Genomic DNA, 20,073 nt, shown 5'->3' on the forward strand with positions numbered 1-20,073 from the left:
CTCATTCTCCTACTCTACTTCTCCTACTTTTTCTTCTTCTGCTTCTTCTCCTCCTCATTCTACTTTTCCTTCTTATCTCCCCTCCTTCTAGTTCTGCTTCTTCTGCGTCTTCTGCTTCTTCTTTCCCCTCTGATTCTTCTTCTCCTCATTCTTCTCCTTCTTCCTCCCTTCATCTCCTCACATTGAGGTTTAAATTTAGCCTTGATTCTCTCTAAAATGTATTTATTCGTCTCTTGCGGACTGACTCAGTTAACTTTCTTTCTTTAATATATTTTGGAAATCAAATGTGACATTTTCATCTTCTGAGAGAATCAAATCAAATTGCTGTTTTATTTTTACTCCAGAAAGAAATTGTTGTTTAAGACTTCATATAGATCAGGGAATATTTAATACTACTATTTTAATAAGCTTCGTAGGTTGCACAGTTGAGAAAAGGAACATCCTTCCTCTGGCCCTTTGGAGAAGATAAGAATTAACCACGTTTTCTTAAGTATTGTTAAGAATATCTATATTACATTAAATGCCAAAATGTTTTGGTGCACAGTTTAGTTGACCTTTGTTTCTAAAGCTTGAAAAAAAAAGCGTCCTTGGTTTCTGGTCTCCTCTAAATAATGTCATTTTATTCATGCATTACACAATAATAATAGAAATCAATGTTTTGGCTTTGGATCGTCGGGTCAATTTGATTTATTTAAAGTGTAGTTCTGGTAGTTTCTTAGCTGTACTCGTCGATACAAAACATGCAAGAGGTTATCAAAATGTGTTTATTTCCTCCTTTGTACAACTCGAAGATGTCACCTTGAACCTTAATATAATAAATAAAAATGCCAGAGAGGTTTTCACACCCTCCAACCACAAAAACATGACAGAGCAATTATCAAACATATACCTACATTTGGAGGAAAAAGGGATTAAAGTGAACAAACAACAAACTCACAAACAAAATGTACGTCGTCCAGCTGTATAATTTGCGTATTGACACATTTACATAAACATACATAAGAACTTTTACTCTCGTTGATGGATTGAAATGTGGCCGGTGGGTTTGTACAAACAGTGACTTCTTCATTTCTCTAATTTTACAGTACAGAGATGGCAAAAATAAAAGTGAGGTAAACTGAAACTTTTTATGTAAAGACGTTTGATTTTCTGTTCAGTGTCCACCTTCAAAGATGGCTTCATGAGAACAAAATCACTTTTTTCCAAATGAGCTCACAAAATAAAACAAAGACACACATGGACAGATGTTCCTCGGTTCTGGTTTCTCCTCCAGTCTCTCAGTTTTCCGGCTCCTCACATGTCACTGGGGCCCTTCATGCTGGAGTCCTTGGCTGAAATGGGCGACGCCACCATGGCCAGGACGCACTGCGACGACTCGCAGTAACCGTTCATGCCGGCGGTACCGGGGGGCCCGGGGACTCCAAGTAGACCGGGGACTCCGCGGGGTCCCCTCTCTCCATCACGACCGTCGCTGCCGTAGGCCGCTCTCCCGGGTTCACCTGAGAGAGGAGTTATAAGTTATTTAAATAATCTGCAGTTCACTTTTAGGCCACATGAGGGAGCCTGAAGGTTCATATTAATTGTAGCCTACTTATAACATTGAATCTAATATGAAAGGACATGCATAAAACAAAGTTGTAATTTATCGAACTTGTATCTCTTCTAATTGGTTGGTTTATCTATTCAAGGTAATATGAGTTAATGCAGAAAAGGCAGAAAAAATGTTCAGAAACGTTCATGTTCGCATGAATTCGCTATTCTCCGTAATTTATAGATCGGATCGTGATGGTTTGTCATTTTAAGTCAAGTTATTGCGATATTTATAGAAACATTAGTATCTCTCATTTTGGGAAATTAATTAATAATACGGAATACAAATGTAGGGAGGCAGAGAAAGAGTCTGTAGCTGGATTATATACAAAAATTATCATATGTGCATTTATAACAAAATATCAATATTAAAATCTTTTTAAATTCACAGTCATTGTCAATATGGGAATGTATCCCGAAACCCCTAAAGGCAGTGCAGTGTTTGACAGAATGAAAGTGCATCTATTATATTCTAAATTATAGAAGTCTTTTATTTTTTTCGGGTTTTTTTTGCTGTTTTTTCCTGTAAACTTGTTAAGAAAAGTGCTTTAAATCAAATGTATTATTGTTATTATTATACTTCTACTAATAATAATAATGATTATTATTATTAATATTATTATTACTACTACTACTAATACTACGCATTATATAATAATACTAGTAACAATAATTATTAATAATTATTAATATAGTAAAGTGCTATACAATTTCAGTGTATTACTCTAATTATTATAATCTTCTGATGTCATTATATAATAATAGTAATTCATTATAATAACAACTAATCGTATAATAATTTTCATTATTAATATAATTGTTACTATTTTTATTAATATTATCCCAAGCCTAACTATTTTCTTTTCTGAGTGTGATGTTTTTGTTTGTTTGATGATGTTTTCTGTTTAGCCTTTTTGTAATTTAATCATTCAATTTGAATCCAGAAAAAGGAACATTTAGGTACAGTCATATCAGAGAATGCTGCAGATAATAACATTTTGCCCATAGAGATGTATTATGAACACTGACTTGGCCCTTTGTTGAATAATGCTGAGTGTTTGATTCAGACGCACCAGAGTGAAATATTGAGGACATTTGTTCTAAAATCTGATTTTCTTAGTCATGATGAGTCATTTACCTGGTATACCGGGGGCTCCTGGAGTTCCCTTGGGTCCTCGCTCTGTGGGTCCTCTGTCGCCTCTGTCACCCTGATCGCCTGCACAGAGGAAACATCACCATCACCAGGAGGGAAAAAACATAATTGAGTTTTCCATATTTAGCCGAGAGTTCAAGCTCAGACTTCACACCTCATCTGTTCCCTCGTTAACATTAAGATGAACCTGATTGATCCCCGAGGAGGAAGTGGGTCGGAACAGGATATAAATAAGAACACAAGATAAAATAAAACATGACGTCTTTAGCTCCGGGCCAGAACAATGACTCGCAACTTCAACTATTGATTTAATCAAATATGATTGAAGCTGACAGGTTTGACTTTCACAGGATCAAATCTGCAAATGGTTTATTCTTTCTGCAGATGAACCAATCAGATCGTTTCTCTCCTAGGACCAATTCAAATACTTTAAATCAGCTTTGATAATCACAAATGCTTTTCATTTCGTTTTGGCATTAAGCATAATTTATATTCTATATATATACTAGTTTATTATTAATGTCATGTTGGCTTTTAACGCAACCAGTAAACAGAAGTGACCATATTTGGAATGTTGAGGAGTGACATAGAGACACCGTATACTTCTCTGGTAGCAACCTGTCAATCACAGTAGCCCCGCCCTAAAGCATCCCCTGCTTTATGGTCTGTTTGACTCTAAATGGAGCATCATTTACTAAATGAACATCATGCTGTATTGAAGAAGACTTGAAACTAGAGATTGAGACCATAAACTCATGTTTACAATGTTTACTGAGGGAATAAATCAAGAGAGAAGTAGAGTCATTTTCTCATAGACTTCTATACAACCAGAGGAGTCGCCCCCTGATGGACAGTAGAGAGAATGCAGGTTTAAGACACTTCCGCGTAGGCGTTACTCGGCAGAACCAGAGGTTGCCGCTTGGTTACGATTAAGAGGGGGTCCTCGGAAAACGTTACTGGCCCTCCAAGAAGTTTGAGTACCCCAAAACAGTCATAGACCTTCTGATCTGAAACTCACCTTTGGGTCCTTTGCGACCTATGAGCCCAGCTGGACCCTTCAGACCGGGCAGGCCTCGGGATCCGCTGTGTCCGGGGAAGCCGTTCTCTCCGGAGGGGCCTTGAGGTCCGGGTGGGCCGGGGGGGCCGGGCATCCCAGAGATGCCGGACTCAGGTCGGCTCAGGCTGGCTGCTAGCTGGGCCAGCTGCTCTGTGACACACAGGAAGACACGGTGGACGTTTATATTTAGAAGCTTTATCAGCGTTTATGTGGGCTGCTTCTTCAGAATAAAGTAGGTCCAGTACAACTCTGTATTATCAGGAATCACACTGTTTCTGATTTTCTTTAATGTAATTTTTCCAACGTTATGTGCACCACAATGAAAGTCCATTCACCAGAGATACATTTCTGAAAACCCAGCCAAATAAACCCCAGAAAACGATCTTACATGCCACTTTAATTCAGTTAGAAAATATGTGTTTTAGTAACCCTTAAAGGTCAATAATGTTTATTATTTTTGCACTGTACCCTGTTAACCTAACATTTCTTGTTAGACATGGAACATTACTTTGATAGGGCTTTACTTTAATTGCATCATTTTCTTGGGATCGGAATTCTAGATTAGTCTAGAAAATATAACATAAATAAGAATGCACAATTGACAAATTATCAAACATTTAAAAACAAGTAGAAAGTAAAGAAATCAAACTGAGAGTTTGGTAAAAAGGTGACAAACACTTACCTTGCATTACCCTCATGCAGACTTGTTTGATGTGTGTATCTGTTGGTGTTTTTCCCTAAACAAAAAAAAGAACTTGTCGTCAGTGATGAGTCATTTGTTCGCTTTTATAGCCGAATATCACATGTCAACATGTCCCTGAGGTGTTTCCTCTGTAAACCGGATTTATTTAATTCCAGTAAAGCTTAATGAAAAACCAATCCCAAAACATTATGTTATTTATGTTGAATAATGGCAAAAAAAAACCTCCCTGGAGGATGATTTATACTTTCACCAGAACTCTAAATGACCAGAAGAGTCCTTCAGCTGAGGGAACATATCGTGATAAAACACATCTCACCGCTGGTCCCTGTGACCCCGGCAGACCTGGTACACCCGTGTCTCCCTGCATGCCACGGGGTCCCAGTTGGCCCGACTTGCCCTCTTTACCCTCCTGTCCTCTGCCGCCCTCGGGTCCTTTGTTCCCGGTCTCTCCCGGTGGGCCTGTCTGTAACCAACAGCAGCAGATAGACACCGGATGAAAAATCTATTAGGAAGCATCAGCTTTTCACGGCAAAGTCAAAATGTCCTGCAGCTGCTTCACAGTAAATCTTAGGTACAAACTGCAGTAAAGCGCAAACAATGACGCAAATGATATCAGAAAACAAATAAGGTCCTTATGAGAATCATTAAGTCATGTGATATGAATGTGATGGTTTGTCTAGGAGAACATACCGATCCTTTCTCTCCTGGTTCTCCTTGATCTCCCTGTAAGTGATAAAAAAAGTACATGTTTATTTGCAGAAATTGCTCCGGAAGTTTGTAGCAACAGTGATGCACTCATAGAGTATAAGGAAAATGATATGTTTATACATGTTTTTTTTATCTTATAGTAGAAGACTTTTCCATATCTTAATGATTCGACTTTGTTACAAAAATAATTATTCCTCACAACAACACATTTGAGACTTCTCGACACTCTTTTTTAGACTTTCCAGAACTACACATTCTTGTGTTTTTTACACTGACAGGCTGATATTTCCCCCTCAACAAACAACTAAATAAAAACAGTTGCAACAAAAAGCAGATGATTCAGTCGTCGATCACTCACCAGTTCTCCGAGATCTCCTGGTGTTCCTTCAGCTCCTGCAGAACCCTGAAATAAAAATTTTGGCATTTAATGAGCTGCAACTCAACACTCTGTAATGTGAGTTTTAATAGCAGGATTAATCTATGAAACGTACCTGGTCTCCTTTTGGACCATCGAGACCGACTGCCCCCTGAGAAAAAAGAACATAGTGAGTATTTGAAGTGGGTTGGCTGATAACAATTCTGTACTCTATGATTCTGGAAACAGACACCGTAAGTCTTTTAAAGGGACAGTTTATACCTGTATGATTCTTTTCATATTGACATCTACAAATTCCCAACTATGTGTCTTAAACTTGCATTCTCTCTAATGGCCAGCAGGGGGCGACTCCTCTGGTTGTATAGAAGTCTCTGAGAAAATGACTCTACTTCTCTCTTGATTTATTCCCTCAGTAAACATTGTAAACATGAGTTTATGGTCTCAATCTCTCATTGGGATTGACAGGTCTCTACCACGCCGTTGTCCTGTCTGGGAGTTGTTTATGTTTTCGTCCTACATCTTAAACCCGTTCACAGTGTGTTTTCTGTTCATGCAAGTTCATTGTAACCTTCTTGGTCCCCTAAAAATGTCTTATTCAGTGTTTACTCAACTGTCAAATCTGGTTGCAAAAAAACAAGATGGCGACGGCCAAAATGCCAAACTTGAGGCTTGAAAATCAATGTGTGACGTCACGGAGACTACGTCCACTTCTTATATACAGTCTATGTTCCCACCAAAGCTCCACAGTATTTCAACTATAGACCATTCTATTCAGCAAAATTAACAATATAACATAAGTATGGGGTGTTTGAACTATATAAATACTTTCTATAATCTGAGCCGGGGTTCATTTGAAAACATCCTCATGTGCTAGAAATGAGAAAACGCATTGATCCAACACCTATTGACTCCTGATTCTGTTGGCTGTTGCTCTTACATAGCTTTGTGTTTTAAGTTAATCTTTGTATTTATGATGTATCTCTTTGTGTCTCTTACCCTGTCGCCCTTCTGGCCACGATAACCGGCAGGGCCAGGGAGTCCGGGAAGACCTGGGTTCCCTTTGCCTCCCTGTTAAAATAAACACAAAAATAAACAGTTTAATTCACAGAACGAATAGCACAAGACCGACTGTGTGAAGCTCAGAAGAGTCACCTCCCCCACCTTAACCTCAGCACATCCACAGAAAAAATAAAAACATCTCCAGCTTCACATCATCTGATCGGTGAGGCTGGAAGGACCTGAAGACCCCCCCCTCTCCCTTCCTCCCAATCATCCAACCATTCACCCTCCCTCACATGTTCCTGGGTGTGTGTGGGTACTGATTGAGGTGTACAGTGGTCCGACGGGGTTTTTTAAGGCATTCCTGGTGAACAGAGAGCTCTTTCAGGGCTCCTCAGCTTCTTTTCCTGCTCTGATTCGCCCCCCTGAGCTGCAGAAAAACCCCTTTGGACCTCGGATTTCTGTAACAAGAGGCCATTCATGCTCGCTCACCGGCGGATTACAGACTTAACAGCAGGCACAGAAGTTCATAAAGGACCTGACACTCTTTAATAAAAGCATGGCACGAGGCTTCGGTTCCCAGATACAAGGTTGATCTTGGTGAACGATCCTTGTGTTGAATAATAAGTTCAGGATGGGAGAAAGTATTTATGAACACTGATTGGTCGCTTTGTATTTCGGGGACCTGATCTCTTAGTTTGAAATATAGCCGAGGTTAGCAGAAAAAGGTTCAGCTTGCACTTTAGCCCTGGGCTGTCAATCACGTCTATAGGATTATTATGTTTTGAGCTAAGCTTCATCAAAATATATATATTTTTAACTGCTTCCCGATCCATCCATGCTCTAATCTTTTCCCATAACAGTATTACTTTAATCCTGTTGTTTTCCTCTCAGGTTTAACTAGTTCTTCCAAAAACAGGAATGTTGTTAACACCCATATTTTTTTCTCCTGCCAGCAGGAGATCTCTTTGTGCACTGATAGGAGTTGACCAAGTGATTACATCTTTATAATGATAACAATACCTTCTTCTTCATATTTGTGATTCAGGTTTTTATCCATGTGTCATTTATAAAATTCATATTTATATAGAAAACAGAGAAAGAGAGTTCCCAAATTTGGTCTGCAGGTTTGTGTTTGTTTATCCTAAGATTTTATGAATGGTATTACAGTAAATAGAGGAGCTTGTCTTGACTTCATGAGCATCATGAAGTAGTCTTTTTATTTGTTTTAACATAACATAAGATATAAATTTGACATAGAGATGTGCGACTTATAACTAGTGTTTGGAGTACCACAGGGTTCTGTACTAGGGCCACACCCTTTCTGAGAAGTTTTTGACACTTTTCTGTGCACTTGATTAGGCGTCAACTTATTGACGCCTACTTATTTTAAGTAATTATTATTCTAACAACTTTATTATAATAATATATAATATATAATAATAAAAATAATAATAACAAACTTCTCCTGTGAGCAAAACTAGGCAAGACAGTTAAGGCAGCGAGAAGCAGCCAATCACAGCACAATTGGGGGGAACTACGCAGAACAATCATTGGGAAAAAAATATCGTGTTGCTGCCACATGTGGACTGAAGATGGATGGGGCAGGAATTGATCTTGTCTAGTTCAAACTTGAACTTTGACCTGCAAAATGCAAAGACTCACCAATGTCTTGTTATATCTTTCCAATTGTGGTCTGACCTCTCCCTTATTCTGTATACATCAAAGCAAATGCTACAAATGATTTGTGTAATCACGCTGAACTCCTTTCTCCTTTTAAACACACTCCGTATCATCTCTGTTTCCAGCTGTTGTAGTTTATTCTGTATAATCTCTGTTGTCACCTCTACCTGTGCAGCTGTACCTCACCTGTGATTTCTTCCTATGAAACTCGTTAATCATTTCTGTGGTGTTCAGGTACAATGGGAGTTTTCATCCCTGATACTAAACAGACGCTCTCTAAACTCTTACCCTGGGTCCTGGTGATCCTAGAGGCCCGCCAGGCCCTCTCTCTCCTCGTCCACCCTGAAAGAGAGAAAAGAAAAGATTGAATATGGATAGAAAACACAAATAGATGCTTAAATGTATCAAAGCACAATGGAAAGACATATTTAGTTTAGCTTTATGAATGTGTTTTCTTTTGTTTACTGTTGAAACTGACAATGTAGAATGCAGCAAAATGTAATGAAATACATTTTTGTATGTATATTTGCATTTTGTGCTGCCAATGCAGTTCGACTCAAGTTACTAAAAGTTAGTTTGTCTGTCATCATTTAATAAAGAGACATCCTCCAGAAAATTGTTTTATAAACAGCCACATTAAGAGGAAATGTAAGCGTCATTTATGGCTTTTATCTGGCAGTTTTTCTGAATTATAGATGGTGCAGAAGTATCAGATGATGCAGAAGTGTGGAATCTACAAAATGCATGATGAAAACGCTGCATATTTATCCGGTTGATCCTCCTGCTAAAGTTCAGTTTTACTTTCGATCCTGGAGACGATAACAATAACCCTTCAGAAAGATGTTTTGCATGTCCTTATTGACATGACTAAATCAGACTTTGACCAGCTTTACTCAGTCTACAAAATGCAACCTTCTGACACTAAAAATATGAACAGTCTGTTTCCACTGAGGATATTTAGATTTTTGCCTCGGAGGCCTCTTGGACACCCGGTGCCCCACAGGATGAGTGACAAGTGCCGGGGCAGGAAGTGAAACCTGTTTCCTGTCCCGGGGAGATAAACTGTGTCATCAGTTTTATATGAAATGTAGATGCAGCTGACTCACTGGTCCTCCTCTGGCTCCGACTGGTCCAACTTCTCCCTGCTCGCCTCTCTCGCCCTGGAAGCAAATTCAACATAAAATCAGATAAATATCAAAGCTTCGTAAAACAAAAAACTTCAAGCAAAACTTGACTGCCTCTTTGATGAGTTGAGGAATTTCTCCCATCGTTAAAACATCTTAAACCAGTTAAAATCCAAAGACTACATTTATTTTTGTTAGATAGTATAATGTGCTTTTACACACCTACTCTGAGGCTCTTGTTTTATAATCAAATGCATTTTATTGTAACACAACCTGCTTTAAACTTACTTGTTTCCCTGGAGAACCCATCAGTCCTACAATGCCTGGATCACCTGTGTTACCCTGGTGACAAAAGAGAGAAAAACAGTTCAGTTTATTGTAAAAAAAATGTTTTGTTCTAGAAATGGTCATAAGTAAAAGTTGTAGTGTTACAAATATCCAAAAATGAGATCATACCACTTCACCACTGACGCCTTTTTGGCCATAATTGCCCGGCAAACCCTACATAAAGAAAATAATGTCAAACATCAACAAATCTCTCCCACTGTTAATGATGAATCAGGGGTTGATTTGGGGTCAAAGGTCACACTTACAGGAAGTCCTTGACGGCCAGCATCACCTGGAGCACCATCTTTTGCTGTAATCCCCTTAAAAAACAACCGAAACACACTTTTAGACGGCATACTTTATATAAAAGCATATTTTACAAACAAAATAGAAATCAACTGCTGTAAAATATATATACAAGTTGATGGTAGTTACCTTGGATCCTGGTAGACCAGGTATTCCTTCACGGCCATCAGGACCAGCGAGGCCCTGTGGACCAGAAAGACAAGTGGGTTAACGTAGATACTTACACAAATGTGTCCACCGAGAACAAAAGACTTAGACAATTTAAATGTCTAACATATAATGTTGTCCATACTTATTCCTACAATGCTTAATTTTATTTTGAAATAGTACAATTGTTAGATTAGTTGAAAATAATAAGAAATATATATTTAAAAAATGTAGAAAAATGTAATAAAATATTAATAAAGCATGAATATATATATAGAATAAAACATTTGAGGATATCAACAGCTGCCCTATATTATTTAATATTATTTAATATTTATTTTTACATTTGTTAAGTGTTTTTGTGAATATAAACATGACAAACTTAACATAACTGACGTTGTATTGTAAATCAATGGCATTCATTTGGTTGCATTATGGAAAGATAAATAGTTTTTATGTAGAAAGAATTGGTTGTAGCGTAAAAGAAAAAAGGTGGATTTGTGAATAGGAAAGCAGGACAGTTGTTATTGATTTATTGATTGATTGATTGATTGATAAGATGAAGCGGTGCTCACAGGCTCTCCTTTAGGCCCTGGTACTCCTCTGATTCCAGAAGGACCTCGATCCCCCTTTCAAAAAAAGGAACCAGAAACATATTGAATTTATGACATATAACTCAAATAACACATTGGAAGGAGGAACAAAATAAGCAGTGACGTCATTGAAAGAGTATTTTTATGAAGTTTCATGAAATAAATGGGACTTTAAAACAGTAAAACAATAAATACATCAATCTATTACTATAACAGCTGCTAAATCGTTGTTTTTGTTGTTATTGTGTGTGTATGATCTTACCTGCACTCCTGCTGGCCCGGGTTCACCTAAGGCTCCTCTTTGACCCGGGTCGCCCTAAAAAGATGACATCAGTTGTTGTTTTTTTGTATCAGTATTTATGTTTTTAAAAACAACAGAGGTGAGACAAAGACGGGGACTCACATGGCCTCCCTGGATCCCACGAGGACCTCCATCACCTGGTTTTCCACGAGGTCCCTGAGTGTGGAGACAGGAAAATTTGTTGTAGTCAGAAAAATAAGTTTTATCATCCTTTTTTTTCAATTAAAATATATATTGAGCTTATATATCAGGTCACATTAGGGTTTACATGTAAATGTGTTCATGTGGGGCTGTGAATAACGACTAGTTTCATTATCGATTAATTTGCCAATTTGTTTCTCCATGTACTGATTCACTGTACTGATTAACACTTTCCATCCCAGTTTCTCAATGTCCAAGGTGATTAAATGTCTTTAAATGTATTGTTTTGTGCAAATACCGACATTATCCATTTTTAAATGATAAAAGAAAAGCAGAAAATATTCACAATTGAGACACCTAAAACAGCCATTTTTGGATAAAAACGATGAATCGACTATCAAAATAGCTGTTGATCGACTAATCAATTGGTCAAATAACTGTTGCAGCTTCTATCTACATGTTTCTTATTCCAGAAAAGACAATTCAGGCAATTTATATGGCTCACGTTGAATGCATTCTATTACGAGCTTTTATTTTGAAATGTCTTTGCTGGAAGTCTAAGAGGTTGGTGTGTCTTGGTCCTGATTGGATAATTGATAGTCAGACATTTTTCTGGTGTGTGTGTATAAACTGTGCTTTTATTCCTTCTGTAAAAAAAACAGAACCTGATGGAGGCTAAAGTTTAGACTCTTTCTGATTTGTCTTACGACTTCATGTAACTCGTCTACAGTGTTTGTGTGTTTGACCTCTTACCCTGTCCCCTTTGGATCCAGTTATTCCTGGGAGGCCTCTTGGTCCACCTTGGCCCTAAAATCGATCAGCGGAAAGAAGAAAAAGAGACAGAAGAGTCCCGTGTTGATATGTTTGACTGTGAGGAGGAGACATTTTGAAGCATGTTGAGAGAGAATGGTGGATTATTTTACTGGTAGTCCTTGAGATCCAACTTCACCCAGCATTCCTTGTTCGCCTTCCTCTCCCTGAAAGAGAACGTAAGTTATGTCATGTTGTGATACCTATGAATATTTAAAATCCATGTTTCATCTGGTTTCTTTTGTTCAGTGTCTTTTACTTTTGCAAAAGCTGCAGAGAAAACAACTGAGCTTACAAGAAGTTGTCTCATTAAGCAACTTATTCTAGAAATTTTGCAGCATCTCACTCGTGAAAAATTGTATTTGCATGTTATCTGTTTCAGGAATAGATGATAGAGGCTGGGAGAGGAAAGGATGTTACCTTGTGTCCTTGTCTTCCAGGCTCACCAGATTCACCTTTAACCCCTTTGTGGCCCTGCAGACAGACAGGCAGGAAGCAGAGATGGAATCAAATGAATGTTTTGAAAGTCACAAGTGAGTCTTTGTTCTTAAGTCTCAAGTCCTTAACTATGAGTTTAGAGTCTTAAATAAGTCATAATGCGCTTTTCAACAAATTTAAAGGCAATTGCGTCACTGTCTACAATTGTCAGGCTACATGTTTTGCATACTGTGATTTGTTTTTGTTCACCAACTGGTAGATTTTGCATGCGAAGGCAATTATCTTTGGTATATTTTTATCCAACTGGTGCTCAGTAAAGTAACGTTAGTTCTTTCTGGTTTGTCTCCTGCTTCTTGATTGGATGCTGTCAGATCTGTTCAAATAAAGTGGATCTGGGGAATTAAGCCTTAGCGTTACTTAATTCAGGAAACTTACTTAATTCGGGGTACACTTTTAAATGAACATGGTTTTTTTTTTGAGGAAGAAAGATTTTTCCAAACAAAAGTCCACAGTTAAGCCATGAGTCATTGGTGTTAAAGTCCAAATGTAGATGTTAGAAATGTAGAATGTAGAAAGTTTTTTTTTGTGAAGTCGAATCTAACGTGATCAAAATGATGACTTGAGTCTAACTCGAGTCCAAGTCATGTGACTCGAGTCAACACCTTTCATAAGAAGTTACATTCATCCATAAAATGCATTAAGTAAACACCAGGACACAAGGTTCAGCTGAGCAGTTAAAGTGGGAGAAAATAATATCGGCCTCCGTGACGTTTCACTCACTTTCATGCCAGGGAGACCAGAGTGTCCATTGAGTCCAGCGGGGCAAGCGTTGGGACACTGAAAAACACAACAGCCTATTTGAGGTCATGGAAGAGCCCTGCCACTAGGGGGCTCCACTGTCCAGTAACCCCCCCCCACACCCCATGAGCCAACAGAAAAAAGCAAATTAACAAATGTTTTTTAATGTTTACTACAAATTGTTTGTGCTCTACTTTACTGTTGATAATTATAAGAAAAATATTTCAAATATTTAAAAAATTGCCTACAATCTGGCAAAACAGCAAAAAATCAGCTAAAGTGATGGTTGATTTACTGAAAGTTAATTTGAGTTTAAACATTAATGTCATGAAGAGGATGATGTGCATTTGGAAGACTCTTGATTTAAATGAGTTGCTTGTTAAGTCTCAGATGTCAGAGCTTTCTTCGAGCTCTTGAACACATCATTCTGGCTTTCAGTTGTATGACAACACAACAATTATGGAACTTTGACCCAAACAGAGGTCCTTTAAAATCATTAATTCCAATAAATAACATATCCCAACTTTGTGGTTCTATCAACTGTGACTCATCCAGAATAATCTTCATTCTTGCAGCTTCAAATGTAGCAGAGTGTACAGTTTTAGCATGTTTAACATTTTACCAAGTGCTTTTATTTTGAAAAGGCAGAAAGCAGTTATGTTGAAATGGTTCTAAATAAATCTATTTGGGATCAAACTTACCAGGTCCTCGCCTTTATACACACCCGGAGGACCCTAGAAGAAAAAACCAATGTGTGTTGAGCTTAAACAAACTTTAATAATAATAATAATAATAATAATAATAATAATTAAATAATAATATTTACCCGTGGCCCAGCAGAACCAGGAAGACCCACTGAACCTCTCTTTCCACCTGCTCCCTGTGAGAGATTTCAAAAAAAATGTTATGGACAAGAATCTCAAATCTTTTCTTATGTTATATATAAAAATATATATTATACATATACTTTATTGTTAGAGTGCAGAAGTTAACATAAATGTACATCCATTAAAATATGCTGTTGTCCATACTTATTCCTACAATGTTTAATTTTATGGTTAAAAAGTAAAAATGTTAGTTTAATTAAAAATAATAATACAAATATTAAATAATGATATTAAAAAAAGGAATCAAATCAAATATAATAATACAAATATATTATAAAAGATTCTTCTGTTCTTTACTTAATGTTAAAGTTCTTAAGACATTTTGAAATAGATGTATTGCTTACGTTTGTTATGTGTAGTTGTGAATATAATCATGACAAACTTAATATAGCTAAAATGATAAATGTACTCACAGATCCTCCAATTTTGCCGAGTTCACCTGGGAGCCCGTCTGTTCCCGGGATACCCTGTTAGCAAACAGCAAAACATCAACTTCTGATGAACAATCTGATGCAAAAAAGCCTCTAAAACACTGGAACATTTTTAAATAATGTTAAGTATCATTATTAATACAGACATAGGTGAACGAAATAATACCACAGTGTATAAATTCTCAGCTACTAAATACATCTACTCCACTACAATTTTACTTTTCACTCGACTAAAGTTATTTGACAACTTTTTTTACCTTTTAGGATTATGATTTATGATACAAATATATAATTAACAAATAAATAATGATTTATTATAATAGGATGAAATCATATTAAGATTACCAGCTGCAAGATTAAAATGATGCACATATTAATTCATCAATAATTATATATGAATAATACAATATATATGATTCTAAAATGGACAATTTTGCATAGTGAGTACTTGTACTTTAGCTGCATTTTGAATGCAGGACTTTTTTCCAGTAACAGAGTATTTCTACACTCTGGTATGACTTCTTCTACAAAGTAAAAATCTGAATGATTTTCCCTCAACTGTTCATGTTCAGCTCGTTATATACTCACATCCAGCCCGTCAGGTCCTACACCCTGTGGGAGAGAAATCAAGGATTCACAGTGTCAGAAATCATTCAAAACAATCTGGTTAGCTCAGTGTTGTTCAAATAGGGAGCTAAATGAAGCCTATTCCTTTGATTTTATTAGTTGTGCAGACACGGGTAAATTCAGTGTAACAATTTCAACTACATTTGGCATATTGTGACATATTTATAGATTTAAAAAAAGCCTAAATATTAATATCATGATAATGTATTTAAACCCAGCTGTTATACTATGTATGGGTTATCTAAAACACAAAAGTAAGCAGTTGCATGATACAAAAGAAGACTAATTGTTACTAACTCTTACACAGTTTGCACTATTGTTTAAACTAGGACTGCAACTAATGACTATTTTTATTATCGATGAATCTGCCAAATTTTTTCTTGATTCATCCATTAAAGATTTAATCTATAAAATGTCAGAAAATAAAGAAAAATGTCCATCCGAGTTCCTCAAAGTCCAAAGTGATGTCTTTAAATATATTTTTATGTCAGTCCAAGATATTCAGTTTAATATGATATAAAACATAGAAAAGCATGTCATCTGCATATGTGAGTCTGAAAATTGCATTTTCTGATATGTTTGCATGGAAAATGTCTTCAAAGATTAATCGATTATCAAAATGATTCATTATTATGTAATGTAATACAGGTTTATATTTGTACTTACAGGCTCTCCAGAAAGCCCACGTGGCCCAGGATCTCCCTGAAACAACAGAAACGTTGAATCTGACAAATATGGAACAATAGACACATATTCAACAGAAATACTAATCCCATAGAATGTTGCCATAATAAACCTACTTTTGATCCTTTGGGGCCCACTTGGCCTGGATCTCCAGTAGGTCCAACGGGTCCCTAGAAAAATGACACAACATCCGTTAAAACAGACTTAACATAATAATAAAACTCAACCTGAACCCGACTGATCCTGACAAAGTGTTTGGTTTGGGTCATGTTCAGGTTAAGCTACGAGTAGTAAATATATTGTCTATATTCTATATAAATGTAATTTTATTAGGATGTCTCTTTATCCCTCTGATTGAGCCAAAATGTGGTTATGGATCTCAGTATTAGACCCTTTCATATTTCTATTTTGTGTACATCTGTGAGCCCGATCTGTTAACTGGGATGAATGTTCACAACGAACAATTCGGGTGCTCATTTTTTTAACTCGACTTTGAATTTGTTGGGCTAACCTGGTAAACATGTTCAACCATCTCACTGCTCCTGTTTCTCACAGGATTCCCAGATCTCTGCATCCAATTTGGTGAGAAGATTATCATAATGTTGTTTATCATTTTTTATTGTACATTTTCATATTTCTATTTTTGAATCATGCCTTATATTTGTACTGTGTTTATTGTTTACTGTTACGCACCAATCAATCACATAGACAAATTCCTTGTATTTGTAACGTCCTTGGCAATAAACAGCTTCTGATTCTGATTCTGATTCAAAACATTGACCAGAATCTACGGAAATAAGAAGTAAAATACAACAAGAAATGATCCTCTTGAATCAAGACATGAATACAAAGTTATGAAACTCCCTCTGATTACTTCTTCTCAGATTATAGACTATGAAATCAGGAGGGGGTGTGGCCTTCCTTCCATAAACTCCTCCCCTCTCCTGCCTCCTCAATAAATAACTCTAAAAACACTCTCCACCTGGTCAAAGGCATCAGCAAGGAAAGGAAACAGACGAAACCTAAAACCCAAACAATCAGCCAGAGACAGCAGAAAGTAACCATAGTAACCTCAAAACGCGACTCTCTCCTCATTGCATCGCAATGGCCTATTTTATGTTACTGTAGATGTAGAATTTCCTCCCACTCATCCTACAAAGTACGACTGTTCAAGCTTGGTACACATTTTTTTTTTGTTTCTTTTTCCTCAAGATTCATCCACATGAGGCTCTGAATCTGTTCTCAGCACCGTCACCACAGCAGAGACACACTGAGTCCATTCTGCACCACCTCTCCCCAGCACACGGCCCGTCTCCGTCAGCCGATCCCCGCCCCCCCCTCTTCGATCTCACACAAAAAGACCCCTGTTTCTGTCAGGAAGCGACTCAAGACTCTCCCCTAAATAACCAGATTGGTTTATTCAAGGAACTCTCAGTGAAAGCCAAGACAAACTGCTCACACAGCAGCAGCAGATCTGAAGAGCTCAGATCTTACAGAGATTCAATACATCCTCCTGTTGGAGAGTTTAACCTGCAGCACAGAGAGGGACTCAATATTCAACTGTATCTTTGATGTAAGAACGTGTCTGGTACAAGAAAAACCCACCGATCCATGACTATCATTGTCGCCATACTTACATCTGCACCCGGAAGGCCTGCAGCTCCTGGAACTCCATCTTTGCCGTTTTCTCCATCAGGACCCTGGAGGCAGAAGGTTCACCTCATGTTAACACTGTTAGCAATCAATCACACATTTCTGTATAAAAAAATGTAAAGTCCACACTCACTGGTCCTCCGTCCACTGTGGAGTCTTCTCCTCTGTCGCCCTGGAGATGCACGAAGAACACAATCAGATGAGGATGAAAAATAAAGATTTTTTTCAATCCCATTGAGGACATTTGGCTCCATTTGTTTATTTTTCTGGGATTTAGAGGTTCTTTAAACCTGGCATATGTTCAATTCTGCTATTTAAAAAATGCTTGCTTCATATTTGAGCCCGATTCAAATATCTCATAATAAACATATTTAGATTTCGTAAATGATTCATGATCTTCCCCAGTAAAATGTTATCCGTGGACGTGAGAAAGGGCTGTGAAGCCGCATTTAAATCTTCATGTTGATAAGAATATGCACAGAAAATAATAAAAGCTACTACCTTTTTGTTTTTGATGCATTGGGGGTAACTTGAAATCATGAAACCACCATTATGCTTCTGTTGTTTTATATTAAGGGAGTAAGAAAAACTGTTCTTTTTTGTGATTCATGATACATACACAAGTTTATTAAATGGGGGTTTGAAATGATTTGCAGCATTTATTCTAATTAAAAACATAAAACTGCTTCTAATTTACTGTAGTTTAATATAACAACAGGATTAATCTCAGAGTAGAACATGATTTAGTCAGGATGAAGTCATGTGAGGACCTTTTTATTTCCAAAGAACACTAAAAACCTGCTTCACTGTTCACTGAGCTGATTAACCCAGAAACCAGCTGATCCACAGCTTCAGTCACACGTCTAAAAGAAAGAAAAACAGAAGTGTATGACTGAAACAGCGACTCACATCAATGCCATCCACTCCGGGTATGCCTGCTACTCCGATCGATCCTGGGGGGCCTCTGGGACCGACGGGGCCCCTCTGCAGAATAAACACACACACGTTTTGTTTTTTTAAATTCACTTTTTACTCTCACTGAAATTCATCTCTAGATATCTTCCAGTGAAGGGCGGCTCACACAGAGTCTCATTGTTTGGGTGATGTGAGGGGAAAGGTCAGGAAACTGAACCTGGTTTCTTATTATAGTCCCATTACACCGTCTGAGTGACTGCATGTGTTCAGACCACTGCTGCTGACTGGACATAATTAATTCCAGGTGTGTACACTGGGATGAATGGACACCAGTTTGGACCAGTTTTTCAATAAACTTCATTAAATAATTAGTCTTTTGTTAATAATGCTGGTTTTTGATGCATGAATTTAAACTCTTTTGCTGCAAAAACACCTTTAAAGTCACCCAAATTCAACATTCACGTGTCAAATACAGATTTCATAAATGGCTCGTTCAATAACAATGCGTGAAACCAAAAAACATTGTCAAAGAAAATCCAATACTTAAACCATAAATTAATTAAAGTACACTCGAGTCTCTAAAAAACTGTCTCAACATGACTCAAAAAGATTTAATAAAGATGGATTTTAAGTAAAAGCACTACAAAAGCACACACATTTAATTTTAACAGGGATTATATAGTGAAAAATAGGAGGAAATAAGTTCAGTAAGGTACAATAAAGTTTACTTTGAGTAGCAAAAACAAGCTTTAATTTCCAACAGGAATATGAAATATGATACCATAAGAGTTTCACAATAATATCACATATATAAACTTTCCTTTAAGGATCATACATTCACCTCAGATTCTCTATTTATTAAATTATACGTATACATAAGAAATAAAACAGTATAAATCACAATAAGCCTCTGATCACCGCAGACTCCTGTAGGAATAACACAGGATCATGAAAGAGCACCTATATGTTCTCACCTGAGCCGAGCAAATCAGCACGATTTGCAGCAAAATCACCAGCAAAGACTCCCGACAGATCCTGGAGAGAGCCATGGTCTTCCCAGGGACGAGGAAGATGCTAAAAAAGTCCCTTTTTTTACCAGATTAGACGGGGAACACGGACGGTCCACCTGTCAGACTCCCCCTGACTGAAACCCCACCGCCTGCTGGAAGGGGAGGACGTTAGAGAGTCCTGATTATTCATAAGAAGCTGAGGCTGAGCAGGAGTAGGGGGGGCTTCTCTACACAAACAGGGTGAAGTGCACTTAACCTTTACTTTGAAATTACATTGAAAACAGTAGATATTTACCATGACAAAAAATGTTTTGATATTGTCCTTTACCTGGTTTAATGATTTCAGAATCAGAAACTTTTTATTGCCAGGTACACATACAAGGAATCTGGCTAGGTGAATGGTGCATAACAATAAGTGCAATAGTATAAGACATCATTTTAAATAAAATAAAAAATATAAAATAAAATATGGTAAACAAACCAAACTTTTTTTTTGTAAAAACACTTTAAAAGTAAAAAAAGAACAAAAGAAAAGGGAGATAGAAGAAAAAGGAGGGCTGGAGTAATTAAGCTATTGTCACATGTTCAGTAATTGTTTGTTTTTTATTATAA

General features: G+C 37.2%; 1 protein-coding gene across 2 annotated transcripts; it reads right to left on the reverse strand.

Moving 5' to 3' along the window:
• Positions 1-1,237: 1,237 nt before the first annotated feature.
• Positions 1,238-19,578, reverse strand: col9a1a (collagen, type IX, alpha 1a). 2 transcript variants are annotated; one of them, XM_054604610.1, is made up of 32 exons: positions 19,426-19,578; positions 18,446-18,520; positions 17,670-17,708; positions 17,521-17,583; positions 16,000-16,053; positions 15,866-15,901; positions 15,161-15,184; positions 14,555-14,608; positions 14,081-14,134; positions 13,956-13,988; positions 13,237-13,293; positions 12,439-12,492; positions 12,132-12,185; positions 11,962-12,015; positions 11,170-11,223; positions 11,029-11,082; positions 10,749-10,802; positions 10,156-10,209; positions 9,987-10,040; positions 9,850-9,894; positions 9,682-9,735; positions 9,376-9,429; positions 8,558-8,611; positions 6,584-6,655; positions 5,703-5,738; positions 5,570-5,614; positions 5,194-5,226; positions 4,820-4,966; positions 4,483-4,537; positions 3,762-3,950; positions 2,729-2,806; positions 1,238-1,499 (listed from the first exon to the last, which is right to left on the reverse strand). In XM_054604610.1, exons 1-32 carry the CDS (start codon positions 19,498-19,500, stop codon positions 1,294-1,296), a joined length of 2,064 nt encoding a protein of 687 aa, XP_054460585.1. In that variant the 5' UTR covers positions 19,501-19,578; the 3' UTR covers positions 1,238-1,293. The 2 variants fall into 2 exon arrangements, with proteins under 2 accessions (XP_054460585.1, XP_054460583.1); XM_054604608.1 differs by lacking the exon at positions 19,426-19,578 and adding an exon at positions 18,618-18,723.
• Between the last annotated feature and the right edge of the window lie 495 nt (positions 19,579-20,073).

Source organism: Anoplopoma fimbria, chromosome 9 (assembly GCF_027596085.1).
Source record: "Anoplopoma fimbria isolate UVic2021 breed Golden Eagle Sablefish chromosome 9, Afim_UVic_2022, whole genome shotgun sequence".
Lineage (NCBI taxonomy): Eukaryota > Metazoa > Chordata > Actinopteri > Perciformes > Anoplopomatidae > Anoplopoma > Anoplopoma fimbria.